Source organism: Corvus cornix, chromosome 9 (assembly GCF_000738735.6).
Source record: "Corvus cornix cornix isolate S_Up_H32 chromosome 9, ASM73873v5, whole genome shotgun sequence".
Classification (NCBI taxonomy): Eukaryota; Metazoa; Chordata; class Aves; order Passeriformes; family Corvidae; genus Corvus; species Corvus cornix.
This window is the reverse complement of record NC_046339.1, coordinates 1,587,874-1,604,128: the sequence shown is the minus strand read 5'-3', so window position 1 is coordinate 1,604,128 and position 16,255 is coordinate 1,587,874. Positions and strand designations below refer to the sequence as shown.

Sequence of the window (16,255 nt, the reverse complement as noted above, 5' to 3'; positions counted from 1 at the left end):
ATTGTGCTTTAAATACGCCCAGCACTCCCTCCCCTCCCATTGTTTTCCTCTGGAATCAAGGGCAGCCAGGATTAGGGAAAAAAAGGAACCCAAAATGTCAATGTAGGTTGCAGCTGTCTGCAGGGAAACTCTCCAGTGTCTTACACAGAAAAAAAGGGAAAGTTCTCCCTTTTTCCTTTACGTAATAATTTCCCTTAAACTTTCTGTATTTGTTTGTATAATTAAATACTACCCTCAATTAGAAATCCTTTCAAAGGGGAAGGTGGATGATATCAGGGATTAAGGAAGGGAAGCTTAGCCCCAGTATTACTTCAGTCATGGCTTACACCTCTCTCTATTTCTATTTCATATACATGTGGCATTATGTTTTGTTTGTGAACAAATCACCAATCTAAAGAGATCTCAATTAAATATTATAGCACCAGGCTCTTAACTGGCACCATATCATTTAATCTGGGGTAATTGCATTCACTTCATCCATACAAATAGTTCAGCACATTCTATAACACAAATGCCTGGAAGAATAAAATTCCACAACTCTGAAGGCATTTTTTCTTTGGAAAAAAAAAAAAAATTAACAAACCCATCCTGGACATGGATTTATATTCTAACCCAAACCCAAATATTCTAACCCAAACTCCTCCCTGTGAGGGGGGAGGCCCTGGCACAGGGTGCCCAGAGAAGCTCTTTGCTGACTGCTTCCCTCTCGGCAGAGCAGAGCCGCAGCCCCAGAGGCTCCACACTCGCTTCGCAGCTCTGGGGTAACCAGCCCGCGTCTCATGCACACGCTTTCATCCCCCTTATCTCCCCAAAAAGAGGAAAGAAAAAATACTCACCTTTCTCGGAGTCTTGGTGCACAAGATTTTACGTGTTTATTTTACGTGTTTAATTACCGCGGTACCTCAGGGAGCCTTTTCTTTCCTTTCTTGTTGCTTTGTCTCCTCTCTTGCCCTCCGGGTGTTTGACTGCAAAGCCCCCTGACCCCGCCGGGAAGCACAAAGCGAGGCCGCCAAAAGCGGGCGGGGGCACCTCCCTGCTCTGGGTTCCCCGGGAGATCCCAGAGCTGAGCCTTTATCCCCGTACGGGCCCCAAATTGTGAAACACGAGGTTCGCTATTTGTAAAATTTGAAGGGAAGTTTAAGAAAAGGGACAATTAGGAGACAACAGCAAAAGGGGCGGTACGGCCGGGTGCTTCGGCAGAGAGCCAAAGGCGCACCTGTACAGCCAAAAGATCGGCTTTAAAAGTACATCGCTTATTTTTATTCATCACCATCATGCATCATTCGTTAATTCTTTGGAGTTGCTGAGTATCATCTTATCAGTCTTATCTTTTTCCTTGGCTCCATTCCCTCTGGTTTCGGTTTTTTTTTTTGTTCTGATAAGATTTTCCAGGAATGCGAAGACCCCCCCCCCCCCATCCTTCCCAAACTGAGCACCCAAACTACAGACATTCTACAGCATTACATTACAGAACCCAGGCAAAGCTTTTCTCACATTAAGTACCATGAAAAAACCAACATCGCAATCCATTCCTAACAATGATGGAAGGTGCAAAAAGCCAACATCACAATCCCGTTCAGAACAGAGGGATCGGCCGCAGGGAGCCGCGGCGAGGCGGTCCTGGCCGCGCAGTGATCCGCCCGAGGGACTATTTGTGATGCGGTCCTGCCCGCGGAGGGATCAGCGCTGATGCCGCCCCAGCCGCTGGGAAAAACGAGGTTCTCTCTTTGTAAAATTAAACATTCTCCAGCGTTACATTGCAGAACCCAGGCAAAGCTTTTCTTACATTAAGGAAAAAACCAACCCCACAATCCATTCTTAACAATTCTGGAACACGCCAAAAGCCAACACCACAGTATATTCATAATGTTATAAACATAGATTGGAATATTGGCTTCTCGCAAGTATTAAGGTAGATATTACATAATGTTAGAAATGCTTTTTGCTGTGTGGATGCAGTTTTCTCTCTTTTAACAAGGATATTAGCAAGTGTGACAAGCAAGAGAACCTCCAAGCGAGCAGAGGGTGAGCCCCGAGGAGCTGCTGACCAACACTTTGTCCAGGGAACAAAAGGGCCCCAAGGCTGCTCCGCCCGGAGAACGGGCGGCCAGGAGAGCCCAGAGCCGCTATCACCGCTCTGGCCGGGGGGCAAAGAGGCCAAAGCTGCAATCAGCCCTGACTGGCTGGAGAATTGAGAGGTCCACCCTACTATCAACTCTCACCTGGCGAGCCCAAGCCCAAGAATCAAAAGAAATAAAACCACAAGGCCGAAGCCTACGCATGCTCTAAAAAGGCGGGACCAAGGAGTGGCCATGCAGAACAGCTCCGGGAAAAGTTTGAATATGAATAGAGAACAGACAGTAAAAATGGTATAAAAAGGACTCACCTCGAGCATCAGGTGTGCTCTTGGCAGAGCGTCAAGGCACCCGGCCATCACCTCTTTGCTCTATTTTATGGGTCTCGTCTTTATATTAAACCCTTTAAATTCTCACAGGAGAGTGAACCTCGTTTTTCACAATAACAATTGTGCAACCAAACACCTCCCAAGTTACTGTGCTGGTGCAACCCTCATTTCACAGTGACAGGCACTGAATCTTTACAACACCAGTGTCAACAAGTCAGGAATTCAAAGGGATTTTTATTGCTGTCAGGTCAGTAAATGTTAGCCTCAAACAAATTAAAGTTTTGTGGGGTGAGGAGTTGTGCCTCCACATCCGTGACCTGCCAGGAGGAATTTCATTCGAACACTGCTTGAGAGGCTTCATTTCAGATCCCCATCTTTTAGGGACCAGCTCTGGGGAGGCAGAACTGCTGCAAGAGCTGTCCAACAACCAGACACCCCAGCTGAGCTCCCTTGGAACAGCCATCAGTGGCACAAAGCACTCCAAAAGCAAATCTTCCCCTCAGCAGTTCAGCTCCAAAGGGCTGCTTTAATTGCTGTTTATTTTTGAACGGGCCTGAGCTTGATCCCACATCCCTTTGTTACAATTTTACGAGGCAGGACGGTGATTTCAGGTCACGAACAGGGATTGTTTGCTGCCCGTGTTTATTCCTGACCCTGGGTGCTGGTATCTCACTGGGCATGGAAGGGATTTGTTGGTCTGCAGAGGTTTCTCTGTTCCACACCAGCTCCAGAATCAAAAGGAAGTTATCCAAAAGAGGTTTGCAAAATGTTCTGTGTCTCTCTGCAGCGGCAGAGTAACAGTGATAATCTGCAATGATTGACTCCCTGTTTGTAACCCGTGTCCTTTCACTTTCCTTGGCATTAGGGCAGTGCAGATACATTCTCATTTCCCACCAGAACAACATTTGGGGAAGTGCCATAAAAGAGGAACCTGTCAATGCTCACGTGCTCGAGGGTTCCTGTGCTTCGCTGTTTCACTGGGGTCACAAAAGGGTTTTTTCTGCGTGGAAGTGTTTCACACTGCAAAAGTATTGATCTGATAACTAAAACCAGCAAATGGAATGAAATGGGGCATTAAAGGTGGCTTTACACCATCAAAGCATCAGGCTGGAAGAGCCTCCAAGCAACAGGAGCAGAAGTGCTGATGGATAATTCACTGGAAAAGTGGGAACAGCAGTTAAGAGAGCTCGGAAACTTCCTGGTGCCATTTCAGTTGTACCGGTGTTGACACACATTTGAAACCCAACATAAAAAATAAATAGAAGAATGGAAACAGCATCAATGGACTTACATTTTTGGCCACAAAGGGTTACCAGAACTTCCTGACTGACTTAAATATTGTCCCTTAAAAGTCAAGTGTTGGGGTGACCTAATTATGGCCTTCCAGTACCTGAAGGGAGCCACAAGAAAGATGGAGAGAGACAATTTGCAGGGGCCTGGAGGGACAGAACTGCTGCTGACACAAATGTTTCTTTAAAAGAAAAAAAAAAAATCCCATGCTTGATTTAAAAATAATCAGAAGCCTTCAAACCCAAATTTTCCTGGAAAAAATGAGTCACACTAAATCAGTACCCATATTTTATTCCTGTAGGTAAGATCAGCCCAGCAATGCATTAAAAGGTAACCTATCCTTGATTTATCCAGCAAAACATTTGGAGACTAATTAAAAACAAGTTCTTGGGATTAATTACTGAGAATAAATCTCAAATCAGTTAAAATCAAGTCAGAGAACTCGTTCCTAACTACAGCAAGATGGTGAAGTTAAAACTGGAAAGGTTGCACAACCAAATAAACTGAATTTTGTCCAAATTCACTGTATTAAATTACAGTCATCTGGTAATGATTGAGAGCCAGAGAGGTCTGGTGTATACAAGGGATATAGAAACAGCCTCCAAATATGAAACAAATTAGGAATAACTGGCCTCCAAATAAGCACTTGATGTATGAAAAAAGAAAATGCAAACCTCAGAATGAGAGCCACAGCCTGAACCAACCCTCGCTTCCAGTTCCAAAGGCTCCAAGGCAGCTGTGACAAAAGTGTGATGCAAAACATCTTGGGAAGTTTCCCACAATATCCTGGTTCCTAAAGGGGAACAGAGAAGGGGGAAGGAGAGAGGCTCTGTAAGAAGGAACTGACACCAGCACCATCCTCCTTGGGTCTGGAGCAAATTATGTGGGATGAGAGGGAAAAATACATGAGAGGGAAAAAATAAAGGACAAAACCTCCATGAACCACATTGTAATTAACCAGAATATACACAATCATGGAATTATGGAATGCTTTGGATGGCAAGGGACCTTAAAGCCCACCCAGTGCCACCCCTGCCATGGCAGGGACACCTCCCACTGTCCCAGGCTGCTCCAAGCCCCAATGTCCAGCCTGGCCTTGGGCACTGCCAGGGATCCAGGGGCAGCCACAGCTGCTCTGGGAATTCCATCCCAGCCCCTCCCCACCCTCCCAGGGAACAATTCCTTCCCAATATCCCATCCAGCCCTGCCCTCTGGCACTGGGAAGCCATTCCCTGTGCCCTGGCATTCCATCCCTTGTCAATAGTCTCTGTCCATCCTTCTTGTAGCCCCTTCAGATGAGGCCACAGTGAGGTCACTTGGAGCTTCTCCAGGCTGAGCAATCCCAGTTCTCCAGCCTTTCCTCTCAGCAGAGCTGCTCCATCCCTCTGATCACCCTGGTGCCTCCTCTGGACCCGCTCCAGCAGTGGATACATCCCTTCAGGTCAGATCACATTCACTTCAGCTCTGACACATTGCAGAGCTTCATTTCACCCTCACCAAAGAGCCCGAAGCAACCTTGGCTCTTGGAGGATGCACTTCCAGCTTTTAAAAACACCCCCAGAGCTTAAAATAAATACATTTCCTAAATGCTGTGCAAGCACAAAGCCTTGTGCTTGTGCATATTTACAAACATCCCCCAGCCTTGACCTGAACCTGTTCAGCATCAGAGCTTTTGTTTTTCCCAAGTCAAATTGTTTTGTAAATTCCGAGTCCCGTCAGATCCACAGCAAACTCCAGCAGCCTGATCTCTGCAGAAGTGTAGGAAATTGCCCTGGGATTGTCCCTGCTTTGTCACACCGACCCTCGGTTACTCACAGCCTCCTGCTTGCCCTCGGGAGGAAGGAAACTGCCCTGTCACTGGGAAAGCAGGAAAAGGAGGAGAACACGAGGGGAAAGGAACTGCATCCAAAGTCACGGATGGGGTCAGCGGCTCAGGGCTCAGCTCTGAGCCAGCAGGGCTGGCAGGCTTTCTGTGACAAAGCCGGATTTAGAGGCTTTTACCTCATTTTAAGCCTCTGAACTCCCCCACAATCAAAGGCACCGAAGCTGTGAGTGTGAACCCCCTGTGCAGGGTGGATTCCACTTCTTTCCCGAGCAGCTGCAGCACAGGAGCAGCGTGAGCAGGAGAAGCCGCTCCCTCCCGCCCCACCCTCGCTGTCACCCTGCCCCGGAGCTTTCCTCCCCGGCCACCCCTGCTCCACCTCGCTGCTCGCCTTTCCACGGACCTTCCTGTGCTCCCACGGAACCCTCGGCGCTCATCCCACATCCAGGGTGCTGCTGGAAGGGCAGGAAGGGAACAGCAGGACACAGCTGGCACTGCCCAAACCCCCCCAGTGCCAGCCGAGGGCAATCAGCCTTTGGATTTCAGTTTAAAAGGGACATCAGCGCTGTCAGCACAGCGAGGATAAACGAGAAAAGGCTGGATGTTGGTTTATTTCCAGAAAAATATTGGAGAGAAACGTGGCACGTGTCCCAATAAGGAAAAAATTATCCTCCAGCTAAACTTGACACCAGGCAGGAGGGACACCTTCCACTAGTCCAGGTTGCTCCAAGCCCGCTGAAGTCTGGCATGTGTGAAACGTGAATGTGAAGATGCAAACTGTAAATTACAGGGTCTGTTTCAGGAGGGAAAACCATAATCAACAAAATCAGGAAAATTAGCTGGGTGGCATAAAAAACTGTAATAAAGATAGATATCATAGCTTTACTGAAATAATTCTTTCCCTCACTTCAGAAAGCCTCAGAAATACTGAATTTCAAGTTCTGTGAAAAAGCGTTCCAGTAATAAAAAGAGACTTAAAGCTCCACAGGAGACAATTTGAGTGCTTAACCAAAGTTTTGATTTACTTCTCTGAGGTCCCAGCCCAGAAACCTACCCCAACACTCATGCAGGAGCACAAAAATAGATTCCCAGCTGCACATACAAACACCCGCCTGCTCAGATGGTACCAGAGCAGGTCATTAAAAATCAGCTTTTTTAACACAGGAAGTGCTGCAGCCTTTTACATTTTACCACATATAGTCTCTCCAAAAGAGATGCTTCCAGGAGGAGCAAGGCAGCAAGCTTGTATCCCAAAAATCATCTTAAGGGAATCTGGCTGCTTTCTCAGTTGATTTTTTTCATGTTACCAAGACATGACTATACTGGTTCCAAAAACTTCACTGAGATTTATTCCAGAGATGAATGCTTCCCTCTGCTTCTTGTGCACAACATTTGGAATATTTCAGCTGTGTCCAAGCAAAGTGTGTCATGGTCTGAGCGGGGCTCTGGAGTTTTGGGAGGTGTTGAGTTGTGGTAACGCCGAGAAGGAGCTAACTGCGTTTTTCCAACCATTACCTGTGTTTGTTCTGATCTGTGTCAGGCTTCCACACCTGGCTCGAGCTGCAGGCTCCCTTCAGACAAATCCTGTGACCCCCCCAAGTGGCCCTGGCTCTCCAGAACCCCTGGTCCTGCTCAAGTTCCAGCATCCTTCAAGCACCCCTGGCTCCCAGCCCTGCCTGAGTACCCCCAGTCCCCCTCAAGCCCCCTCATCTCCTCTCACAACCCCTGGTCCCCCTTGAGTCCCCCTGCCTTCCCTTAGGACCCTGGCACCCCTCAAATCCCTCTGACCCCCCAGAACCCTTAGGTCCCCCCTCAAGCTCCTCTCGCTCCCTTCAATTCCCCCTGGCTCCCCTTAAAAATCCCTGGTTCCTCCGAAGTCCCTCTGGCTGCCCTCCAAGTCCTCAGTCCCCCTCAAATCCTCCTGGCTCCCCTCAGAACCCCTGGTCCCCCGCAAGTGCCCCTGGCTCCCCTCAGCACCTGACACCCCTCAAATTCCCCTGGCTCCCCTCAGCAGTCTCAGTCGCCCTCAAATCCTCTCAATTTCCCCCGCTCCCCTCAATACCCCTGGTGCCTCTCAAGTCCCCTCCGGCATCTTCGAGCCTCAGTGTCCCCATAACGTCCCGGCTCCCCTCAGCCCCCCGCTTCTCCTGCCGCCCGCGGGCTCTCAGGTGGGAGGGCTGAGAGAAGGGGAGTCGCCGCCGGGCCGGGCCCTTCGGCGGGCGCTGGCAGCGGGCGGAGGGCGGGCGGGAGCAGCGGGCCGGGCCCCGCTATTTGTACCGGAGCGGGGTCGAGCCCGCCCCAGTGCCCGCCGCTGCCCGCACCATGCCGGGGCTCCGCGCCTCACTGCCCGCCTTCCTCCTGCTCCTCGTCCTTCCCCGTGGTAGCCCCGCGGCGCCGGGCGCCGGGCAGGAGCTGGAGCCCGGCAGCCGCTCGGCCGCGGCGGCGGCGCGGGTGGCCCTGCAGTACCGCAACTTCCAGGCGGGATCCCTCGGCGAGCTGAGGGCGCTCGGGCAGGTCCGCAAGGCTACGCTGAAGGTAAGCGGGGAGCCGGCGGGGTTTAAAGGGACGCTGGGGAAAGTGCAATTAACAGTAATTATTCTGTTGTTATTCAGTTCTGTATAACCGAGCTTAGCGCGTTCCCAAGCAGGGCACCGGGCGTCTTCCTGCATCCCTCAGGAGCCGCTGCCCCATGCTCGGGGACGCCCGGGTTCCCGCAGGGAGCACTGTCCCATTTCCCTCAGGGGGCACCTGAGGCCCCTCCGGGACTGCTGTCCCACTGCCCCATCCTCAGGGACATCCAGGTCCCCTTATGGCACACTGTCCATCTGTCCCTTCCTCAGAAACACCCGGGTCCCCTCAGGGACCATTGTCCCATCTCCCTTTTTCCTCAGGGGGCACCCCCTCAGGAGCTGTCCCACAATCCCTCCCTCGGACCACAAGGTTCATCTAAAGGCAGTGCAGTTCCCACCAGAAAATATACCTTAATCTTCCAAAAATCACATTGAATTGAGCCGACAGAACAGGACAGGAGTCCCAGAGAGGAGCAGCTACGGGGACAGAGCCTTCCCGTCATGGGGAGCTTGCCAGGGATGCTCGAGGTGGTGCTCAGGGTACAGCCCTTCTCCTCCTCCAGGTTTGGGGTTTTTTTACAGCTTACTCAGTTTCTGAAAGTACAGGATCAGGCAAAAACTTCTGGGGAATGTTTTGTCCTTGATCCTGGAAGGAATGCATCACCTTCCTGGAGAGCCAAGGGAAGGGATTTAAATCCAGCCCTGTGCTCCTGCTGCTGGGCAGCTCCCGAGAGCAAGGGTTGGTTGTTCTGGATTCCCAGTCTGAGGTGCCAGAGGCAGCACTGGATTCCACTGGATCCTTCCCAGGATCTGGAGATCTTACACCACTTGTCCTGTGCAACTCCTAAAACTGAGTAAGAGGGTGTAGTGTTAAATCCTCCCTTTCAAAAAAGATATTCCAAACCAACCAGAAATATCAAGGATGCATTAATGCAGCCCCTGTATTATAGAGATCATTAGGTGCTGAGCATGGAAGTGCTCATGGGACACTGAAGTTTTCCTATGAAACTGCTACAGACACCTATGACAGGGATTCACTGTGTTAGTTTCTACGCTCCAAAAGTACAAGTGTTCCTTCTGTACTTCCCGGGCACTTTGTATATGTCTATATGTAAATATTTCCATATATAAACACCTGTGCCTGTCTGAAGAATAAGGGAATATTTGTGGGGAGGGAAAGGGATTTTCCACCCTCTGTCAGCCACCTGCTTCCTGATGTAGGAAGGAAAACAATTGGCTCATTATAGAGAAGCGAAATTGCTCCTTATTTCCTGACAGTGCTGGGTGCTGTAGGAGCTCCCTGGAACCACTCTCTGCAGTTTATTTCCCTTTTTTTTTTTTTTTTTGCCACCACTCTGTGAAAACAAGAGGAGAAATGCACTAGAAGTGGGCACTTCCTTCTTTCCTGTCCTCCCCTGGAAAAAAATGAGAAGAATTTCCTGGAAGGAATGTGCTGTATTATGTGAAGGCAAGAGACAGAAATGTTGGGATTTGGGGTTTTTTTTGGCTTGTCTGGTTTTTAAGTATTTTTTTTAAGTGGGCTAATCTGCTATTGGTTACTCTATTTCTGGATCTCCTAAAATCAGGATAATTTTTTCATGGAATTTAATAATGAGCGCTGTAATTTAATACTGACTTTATTAGGCCACGAGCTGGTGAAACTGGTAATTGGAAACTGGAGTGGGAACTCTCTTAGATGGGAAAGATCTTCCAAATTCAGGTAAAATGAGACTTCCTTTATTGGCAACGAAATGCCAAACACGGAATAATTCTTACCTTGCTGTTGCTTTTTGTTGTCCCTTCTTTTTTTCTTGAGTAAGGACCTTGTAGGAAACAGCAGCTCTTTAGTTGGCAGCAGCACTTTAAAATACACTTTTGATAAGAGAAGTATTAGTTTGTGCCAGCTGAAGATCCCAGAATTTAAAGGGAAGCTTTTGGGAGCAGTTTCCCATCCCAAGCTGTCCTGGAAATCCTAATTTAGAAGTAGGGAGGTGAAAGGGAAAGGGAAAAGCCAGATGACCTCGTGCAACATTTGCTTAAATTGGACTAGAAAATCCAGTTTTCAGATATCCAGGTGAACATTTCACAACCTCACCTGGACACAAACAGTGCAACACCACAGCTCTGGTCCCTAACATTAGAAGTCAATTAAAATTTTTCTATTAATTTCCAACAGTCAGAGCCCCATGTTTGGGCTCCATGGCAGGAGCAGCTCTGACTCCTTTTTCCATAGTGCCAGCTTCTCCATGCCCAGTGATCCAGGCAAAAGCTGATCCCAGGGGAGAAATCCTGGTGGGGAAATGCAGAGGGGAAGAGATGGAAACCTCCTGCAGCACGGGGGGGAGAGGGGGATCCTCCCTTTCCGTGCCTGTGGGCAGTGAGGGAGGTGCAAACTGATTGCAAACTGATTGTAAACTGATTCCTTGGGGACCTGCAACGAAGCCACTCTGAAATTGCTGTTTGGCCTTCCCAGGACTGAAAATCTGTCAGGAAAGCTGCAGTAATTTGAAGCCCAGAAGTAAAAGAATCCCGCGACCCAGATATTGAGTGGAAAAAATGAATTACTCACTTGTTTTCTTCTCTTTTTGGACACTTTTATCTTTGGCTGCTTCCCCTTGGGGTTGTGAGATATGCCAGAGCTCTGACCAGCTCACACTCTGGGATTGGTTAACAGCGTTTTGGGATGAGAGTGGGAAAAATAGTGGAAATGGAAGTTTTCCTTCGGGACTATGAAGACTTTTGTACATCTCCAATTATTTCATGCTAATTGGAGCTTCCCCCTTCTCCCTGGTGAGCTCAGGAAGCCCCAGGTGTTCACACCAGAATAAATATTTATTTTAGCTGTGTAGCATCATTTGAAAGCTTTCTAGGCAGCAGTAGTAGAGTGGTAGTACCTACTAACAATACTATGGGGGAGTTGTTGCAAATCAAGAGAGAATTTCTGCTTCAAAACCCATGGAAACACAGAATTCTGTGCCCTTTTAAAAGTCCTGCTGACTGTTTCAGCTTCTCTCATCTGCAGGACTGATGACATAAAGGAACAAGCCTGGGTGACTGTAAAAATCCCCAAATTAATCAGATATGGGTGTTATAAACCATAGCAACAACACCTCTTGGGTAGATTTACAATGGTTAGAAACTTCGACTTAAATCGTGGTTATTCCAGGAGATGAGAGCCTTCTTAACTTCATTTCATTTCAGTTACTGCTGCTTTGGTGTTCCTGCATTTCAGAAAAGCAGTTTTCACTCTTCTGCCCATGTCCCATTGTCACTTTGAGGTCAATATTTCAGGCAATACACAAAAAGGGCAGAAGGGGAGAAGGAGGGTGCAGAGAAGAAAGAAATTATCAAAGTCTGAGCTCATCCTCTCTGTTTCCTCCACCTCCTTCATGGTGAGATTTGGCTCCACACTGGACTTGTCTCATCCTAAAGCTCCAGGAGGGGATTTTATAAAAATAAAGTGACTAAAGCAATTTTTTTACCTGCATTTTCCAACTCTGTGTAGGTACCACAGGCAGGTGCTGAGCTGAGGATCTGCTGTGGGTGTGAAACTTCACTCACCTTACACCATTAATAATTTCCTGGGAAAAGTGTGCCGGGAACAGGAAGGCTCAGGGTTAGATAAACAACACACAGAGGTTTCCTTGGGGTCCTGATCTGCCAAATGCTGCCAACAGCCAGAATTGTGTTTAAACACCAAGGAAGACTAAAAATCAGCACTGTTGCACTCAAACCCAGGGAACTGCAGGAGGGGCGCTCCCTCCTCAGTGCTCCTTGCAGCACTTAAGGCTTTAATTCCACTGCTGGCTCCATCTTCTCTCTTCCAGAACATCCCAGAGTCTGGCCACAAGTATTACCTGCAGTTCAGCACTGAGGACTACAGAACTGGGGTGAGTTCCCGCCCTGGGGTGAGTAATGCCCTCACCCTGGGCATTAATGAACTCCAGCAGCTCCAAAACAGGGACGTTTGTGTCCTAAATGGATGTGCCGCAACGGAAGGACCTTGTTGCTCCTCCCTGCCTGTCTTTGCTCCGAGGCTCACCTGAGCGGTCGTCAGGCCTCAGTCATGAAGGGATTTCTTGCTCAAGTCACCTGAGGCAACCAAGGGCCTGAGTGGAACTTGGCAGTGGCCCAGGCTCAGTGACAGTGTGACAGTGTGGTCCCCACTGTCCCTCTCTGGTCCTCATTCTCCTGCTGTCCACACCCCAAAATGGGAATCAGGAGCTGACAGCTCCACGTTCTTTCCAATTACAACCCCCTCCATTCGCTCTGTCCCAGCTGTCAGCAGCATTTTACTGTCCTCTTCCTTCACACACATTTTGTGGAATTCAAACGATTTTCAGAACTTACTGTGAAGCCTTAGATTATTTTTGTTTCAAGGCTGACACAATGAAAGTCCCTGTTATCAATTAATGTTGTTTCTTGAGCTCTCACAAACATACTTCCAGGATGACTTAGAGCATTGTCATGTCCTGAAAGCAGGACAAGCATTAATTAAAACCTTCTGTTAAATCCCTTTAGCCTTGTGGTTTTAACCTCTTTCCTGGAAAAAAGAAAAATAAAATCCTTCTTGACACTTTCCAAACCCCTGAGCAGCTTCATACAAAGAGTGAGTTGCTGGTAAATAAAATCTTGATTAAAGATAAGAGTTTTAAACTCTCCCTTGACAGGAAGATGCTGGGAGCTGTCTGGCTACAGTGCTGTATCCAAAGAAAAAGTCTCCTCCTGTTGTCAGCATCAAGTGCTCCCACACCAAAGACAAGAAGGAAATCCAGGAAGAGGACAACAGACTTTACCAAAGGATCAGGCACCAAACCAAACCAATAACTGGAAACAACATTCCAGGTATATTCCTCCAAACAATCACCTGTATTGCTTTTTGTCTTAGCATGAAGAACAGAAGCATTTGAAAAGGAGACACATTACTGACAGTAGCACCCTGAGACCATCCTGCTGTCAAAACAACCCCACCTCCCCAGGGATTTTTGGGAGAACAAAGCCCCTCTGGATTTACCAGCGGCACTCAGCACCATCCTGTGAGGGTGGTTTGGATTTAAAAGCAAGTCCACACCATTTTTAAGTCAAGTCAATGCAGACTGTCCTCCAGGAACAACAAATGTCCAAACCCACACACCTCCCCAGCTGTGGCTGGAAATTCACTGGGGATGACTAACACAATTTTTCCACCCTGGAAAAATCCCGTATTTTTTCACAGCTAGGTAAGGACTCCCATTATTGTGGATTTTTGGGTTTCTCACCTCATCGTGGGGACCCCTCTCTTGGCAATGTCAGCTCTGCCACACTTTCATACCTCACTGGTACTGCAGGTTTGGCATCATTCTCCTCCCTGAGACACATTGGAGGGAAGAGCCCCATCCCAGGAAATGTGCTGTGCCAGGCAAAACCGCTCTGAGGTTCATCATTTTTCTGCTGAGCAGCCAGAATCAATATTATTTTCTCTTTCTCCTTGCCTTGCAGACAGCTATGGCAACATTGAGCCTGCCCTGGAGCCAGTGTGGGCTCTGGCTGTGGCTGGCAGCAGCTCCATCATGTGGGAAAAGTCCACGGAGACCTTGGGATACTTCCTGGCCCAAGTGAAGGCTGTGAAGCAGTGGGTGAGTGGGCAGCAGAGAGCACTGCCCTGAGGGGGGTTACCCCAAATCCCAGGGGGATTCTCCTCACCAGCAGCTCCACCTCTGCACACTTTGTGCAGGTTTTGCTGGGGAAAATTGTCCTTACCTGGGTCTGCAGGAGTGGCTTCTGCAGGTGCTGCAGTTCTGAGCCCCACAGCAGAGCCCAGCACCCTCTGCCCCCGGCCGTGCTCACACCTGACACAAACACCTGCCTGGGGAGCAGCTCCAACACCTGCAGCACATCCATCCAGCAGCACTTCCAGAGCCCTCTGGCCCTCAGCCTGCTGGGATCCATAGGCAGCATCCAGGTTTTGCTCCTTAGCTGTTCAGCATGAGATTTCTCTGAAGGAGAGGTTAATAGTCAGGTATAATTCTCAGATTTAATTGAGGGTTAAACGCAATTGATTAGCACTTAGCCAGCCTGGTTCCACTGCAGACAGTCAGGCTGCAGAGCCACACAGAGAATGTTTGGTGCCTTCAAACATTCCATGCAGAAAGTGCTCCTAATTCCCTGTCTTTCCATGGTCAAAACCCATCTGACTCCAGCCAGCAACCACAGCCATGGGGCCCTGCTCACCTCCTTCCCCAAGCAAGCTCGTCAATCACAGCAAACATTAAATTTCAACAACATAAACCTGTGTTCTTGATAATTCTTTTCTTTTTTACACCTGCCAGATGAGGAAAGATGATTTTATTGAGTTTGACTACACTGTCCTACTGCATGAAATGCCAACCCAGGTAAGGAATTTCATGTGGACAACCCCTGCTGTCAGCAGGAAGATGAACAGCGTCAAGATGATAAAATCTGTGTGTTTCAATCCCTTCTCCAGGAAATCATTTCCTGTCACATGCGCCTGACGTGGCTCCCCGGGCACCCTCTGAAGGTGAAACACTTCTGTGCTCCTGAGAGCCACGGCCTGGACGAGGGATCTGGGGCAGAATCTGGATCAGCTGCTGGGGCTTCAGCTGAAAAGGGAGGAACTTCTTAAGTGAAATCCTCGGTTTTGGATGTGGATCCAACGAGCTAATCCTTGTGTTGACAGACCTGGAGCTGGGATCATCCTTCCATGCAAGTCGGTGAATGGGAATGGTTTCACTGACGTGTTCTGTGCCAAAATTAATTCCTGTCACTTCTTCAACTGCAAGACTCCAGTTCTGCAGCTCTGCCTAAACCTCTGCTACTCCATATATACACAGATGAACACACCCCAGTTGATTTGATGCCACTAATTAACTGTTACTCAAGAGTTTGTAAACAAAATTAATATATTTGGATAAAAATCGTGAGTAAAGTGTTAATCTGTCACTAAGAAATATTTGCCTACTAATTTTTTATCACTTTTTTGGGTTCGAATCATGCTGATTTTAAACTCACACCTCCAATAAACCAAGTACCATCACTCAGGGTCGAGGCTGGGTTTTCTTTCTGCTGCTGTTGGAGCCCAAATTTCCACCTTCTCTGTTACCTCAAACCCAAACACACCTGCAGAGCCAGGGAGGCTCCCTGTGCATGAGTTCCCATGTTTGGGAACAGCTCCTCTGTTATTCCTGCCATGTCCTGTCCCATCCTAGCCACCACAAAGTCACGGCTTTGTCCTTTGCCACCAAATTCTCCAGCTGGGTTCCCAGCAGATCCACCACTGTCCCACCTCTGCTCTCTGGGATTGTGCCAGACTGTCCCAAACTCAGCTTTTTTCCACCATTGACCAGGTTTGTGCCAGGATAAATTAAATCCTTCCCAAGAGGATCACCTTCCTGAGGAAAACAGCCTCTGAGATGGCTGTCCTGTTTAATTTGCGGTGGTTTTCACAATCCTTGAGCTGTAATTGGGAACAACAATTCAAGGATTTCACACAACAGCTTTCCGCGGATGTTTTAAGCTTCCCAATTTCCAGCATTCTACACAAATAAGTCTGATTTTCTGACTGAAGCTTTTTCCCTCAGCACACAAAAGGCACCCAGTAAACTCAGGGAGGCAGCATTCCACATCCTCCTGGTGTTTTCATTCCTGCTGGGAGAACATTTCTCATCATCAAAAGTGTGAAATCAGAACTTGGAATTCCACCATTCCTTAAAGAAGCTGGTGAATGAAATATTTTTTTGGAATTAAGCCAAGAAAATAGGATGGATTTGGCACTTTGGGGCTCTGATGTCTCCTTACCCTGTTTTGGAAACTGCTCTGCAGAGCTGGAACTGAGGATCAGGCACTTCCCAGGCACCAGGGCGGTGGAAATGGCTGCTCACAAACTTACAGCAGTTAAAAAAACTCCACAGCAACTTCTGGATAAGTAGCAAATCTGTTGGAGTTCTAAGGCAAAGTCTCCCCCAGCTGCTTTTAGGCCAAGATTTCAGCCTAAAAACCTCAAATCATACAGCAAAATTCTTTTCCAGGTTTGTGGAGAACCAGCGCATCTGGCAGAACTCATCAGCCAGGAATTCCCATCACAACTGGTGTAAACATAATAGAAACCCCATAAATAGAAATACAAACCCCATAAATATAAACACACTCCGTAAGTACAAATATAAACCCCAT

The 16,255-nt window shown here is 48.2% G+C and overlaps 1 protein-coding gene across 1 annotated transcript; it reads left to right on the top strand.

Moving 5' to 3' along the window:
- The first annotated feature begins 7,761 nt into the window (after nucleotides 1-7,761).
- LOC104688161 (ovocalyxin-32) lies at nucleotides 7,762-15,124 on the top strand. Its single transcript, XM_010397536.4, has 6 exons — nucleotides 7,762-8,051; nucleotides 11,914-11,976; nucleotides 12,757-12,931; nucleotides 13,565-13,701; nucleotides 14,395-14,457; nucleotides 14,550-15,124. The coding sequence occupies exons 1-6, from the start codon at nucleotides 7,839-7,841 to the stop codon at nucleotides 14,706-14,708; spliced, it is 810 nt and encodes a 269-aa protein (XP_010395838.2). The 5' UTR covers nucleotides 7,762-7,838; the 3' UTR covers nucleotides 14,709-15,124.
- Nucleotides 15,125-16,255: the final 1,131 nt, after the last annotated feature.

What these genes read in the sequence shown, in the direction of transcription:
- LOC104688161 (XM_010397536.4), top strand. Translation starts at nt 7,839, where the DNA reads ATGCCGGGGCTCCGCGCCTCACTGCCCGCCTTCCTCCTGCTCCTCGTC. An exon ending in TCCGCAAGGCTACGCTGAAG is followed by an intron (nt 8,052 to 11,913) that starts GTAAGCGGGGAG and finishes TCTCTCTTCCAG; the next exon opens with AACATCCCAGAGTCTGGCCA. An exon ending in CTGAGGACTACAGAACTGGG is followed by an intron (nt 11,977 to 12,756) that starts GTGAGTTCCCGC and finishes CTCCCTTGACAG; the next exon opens with GAAGATGCTGGGAGCTGTCT.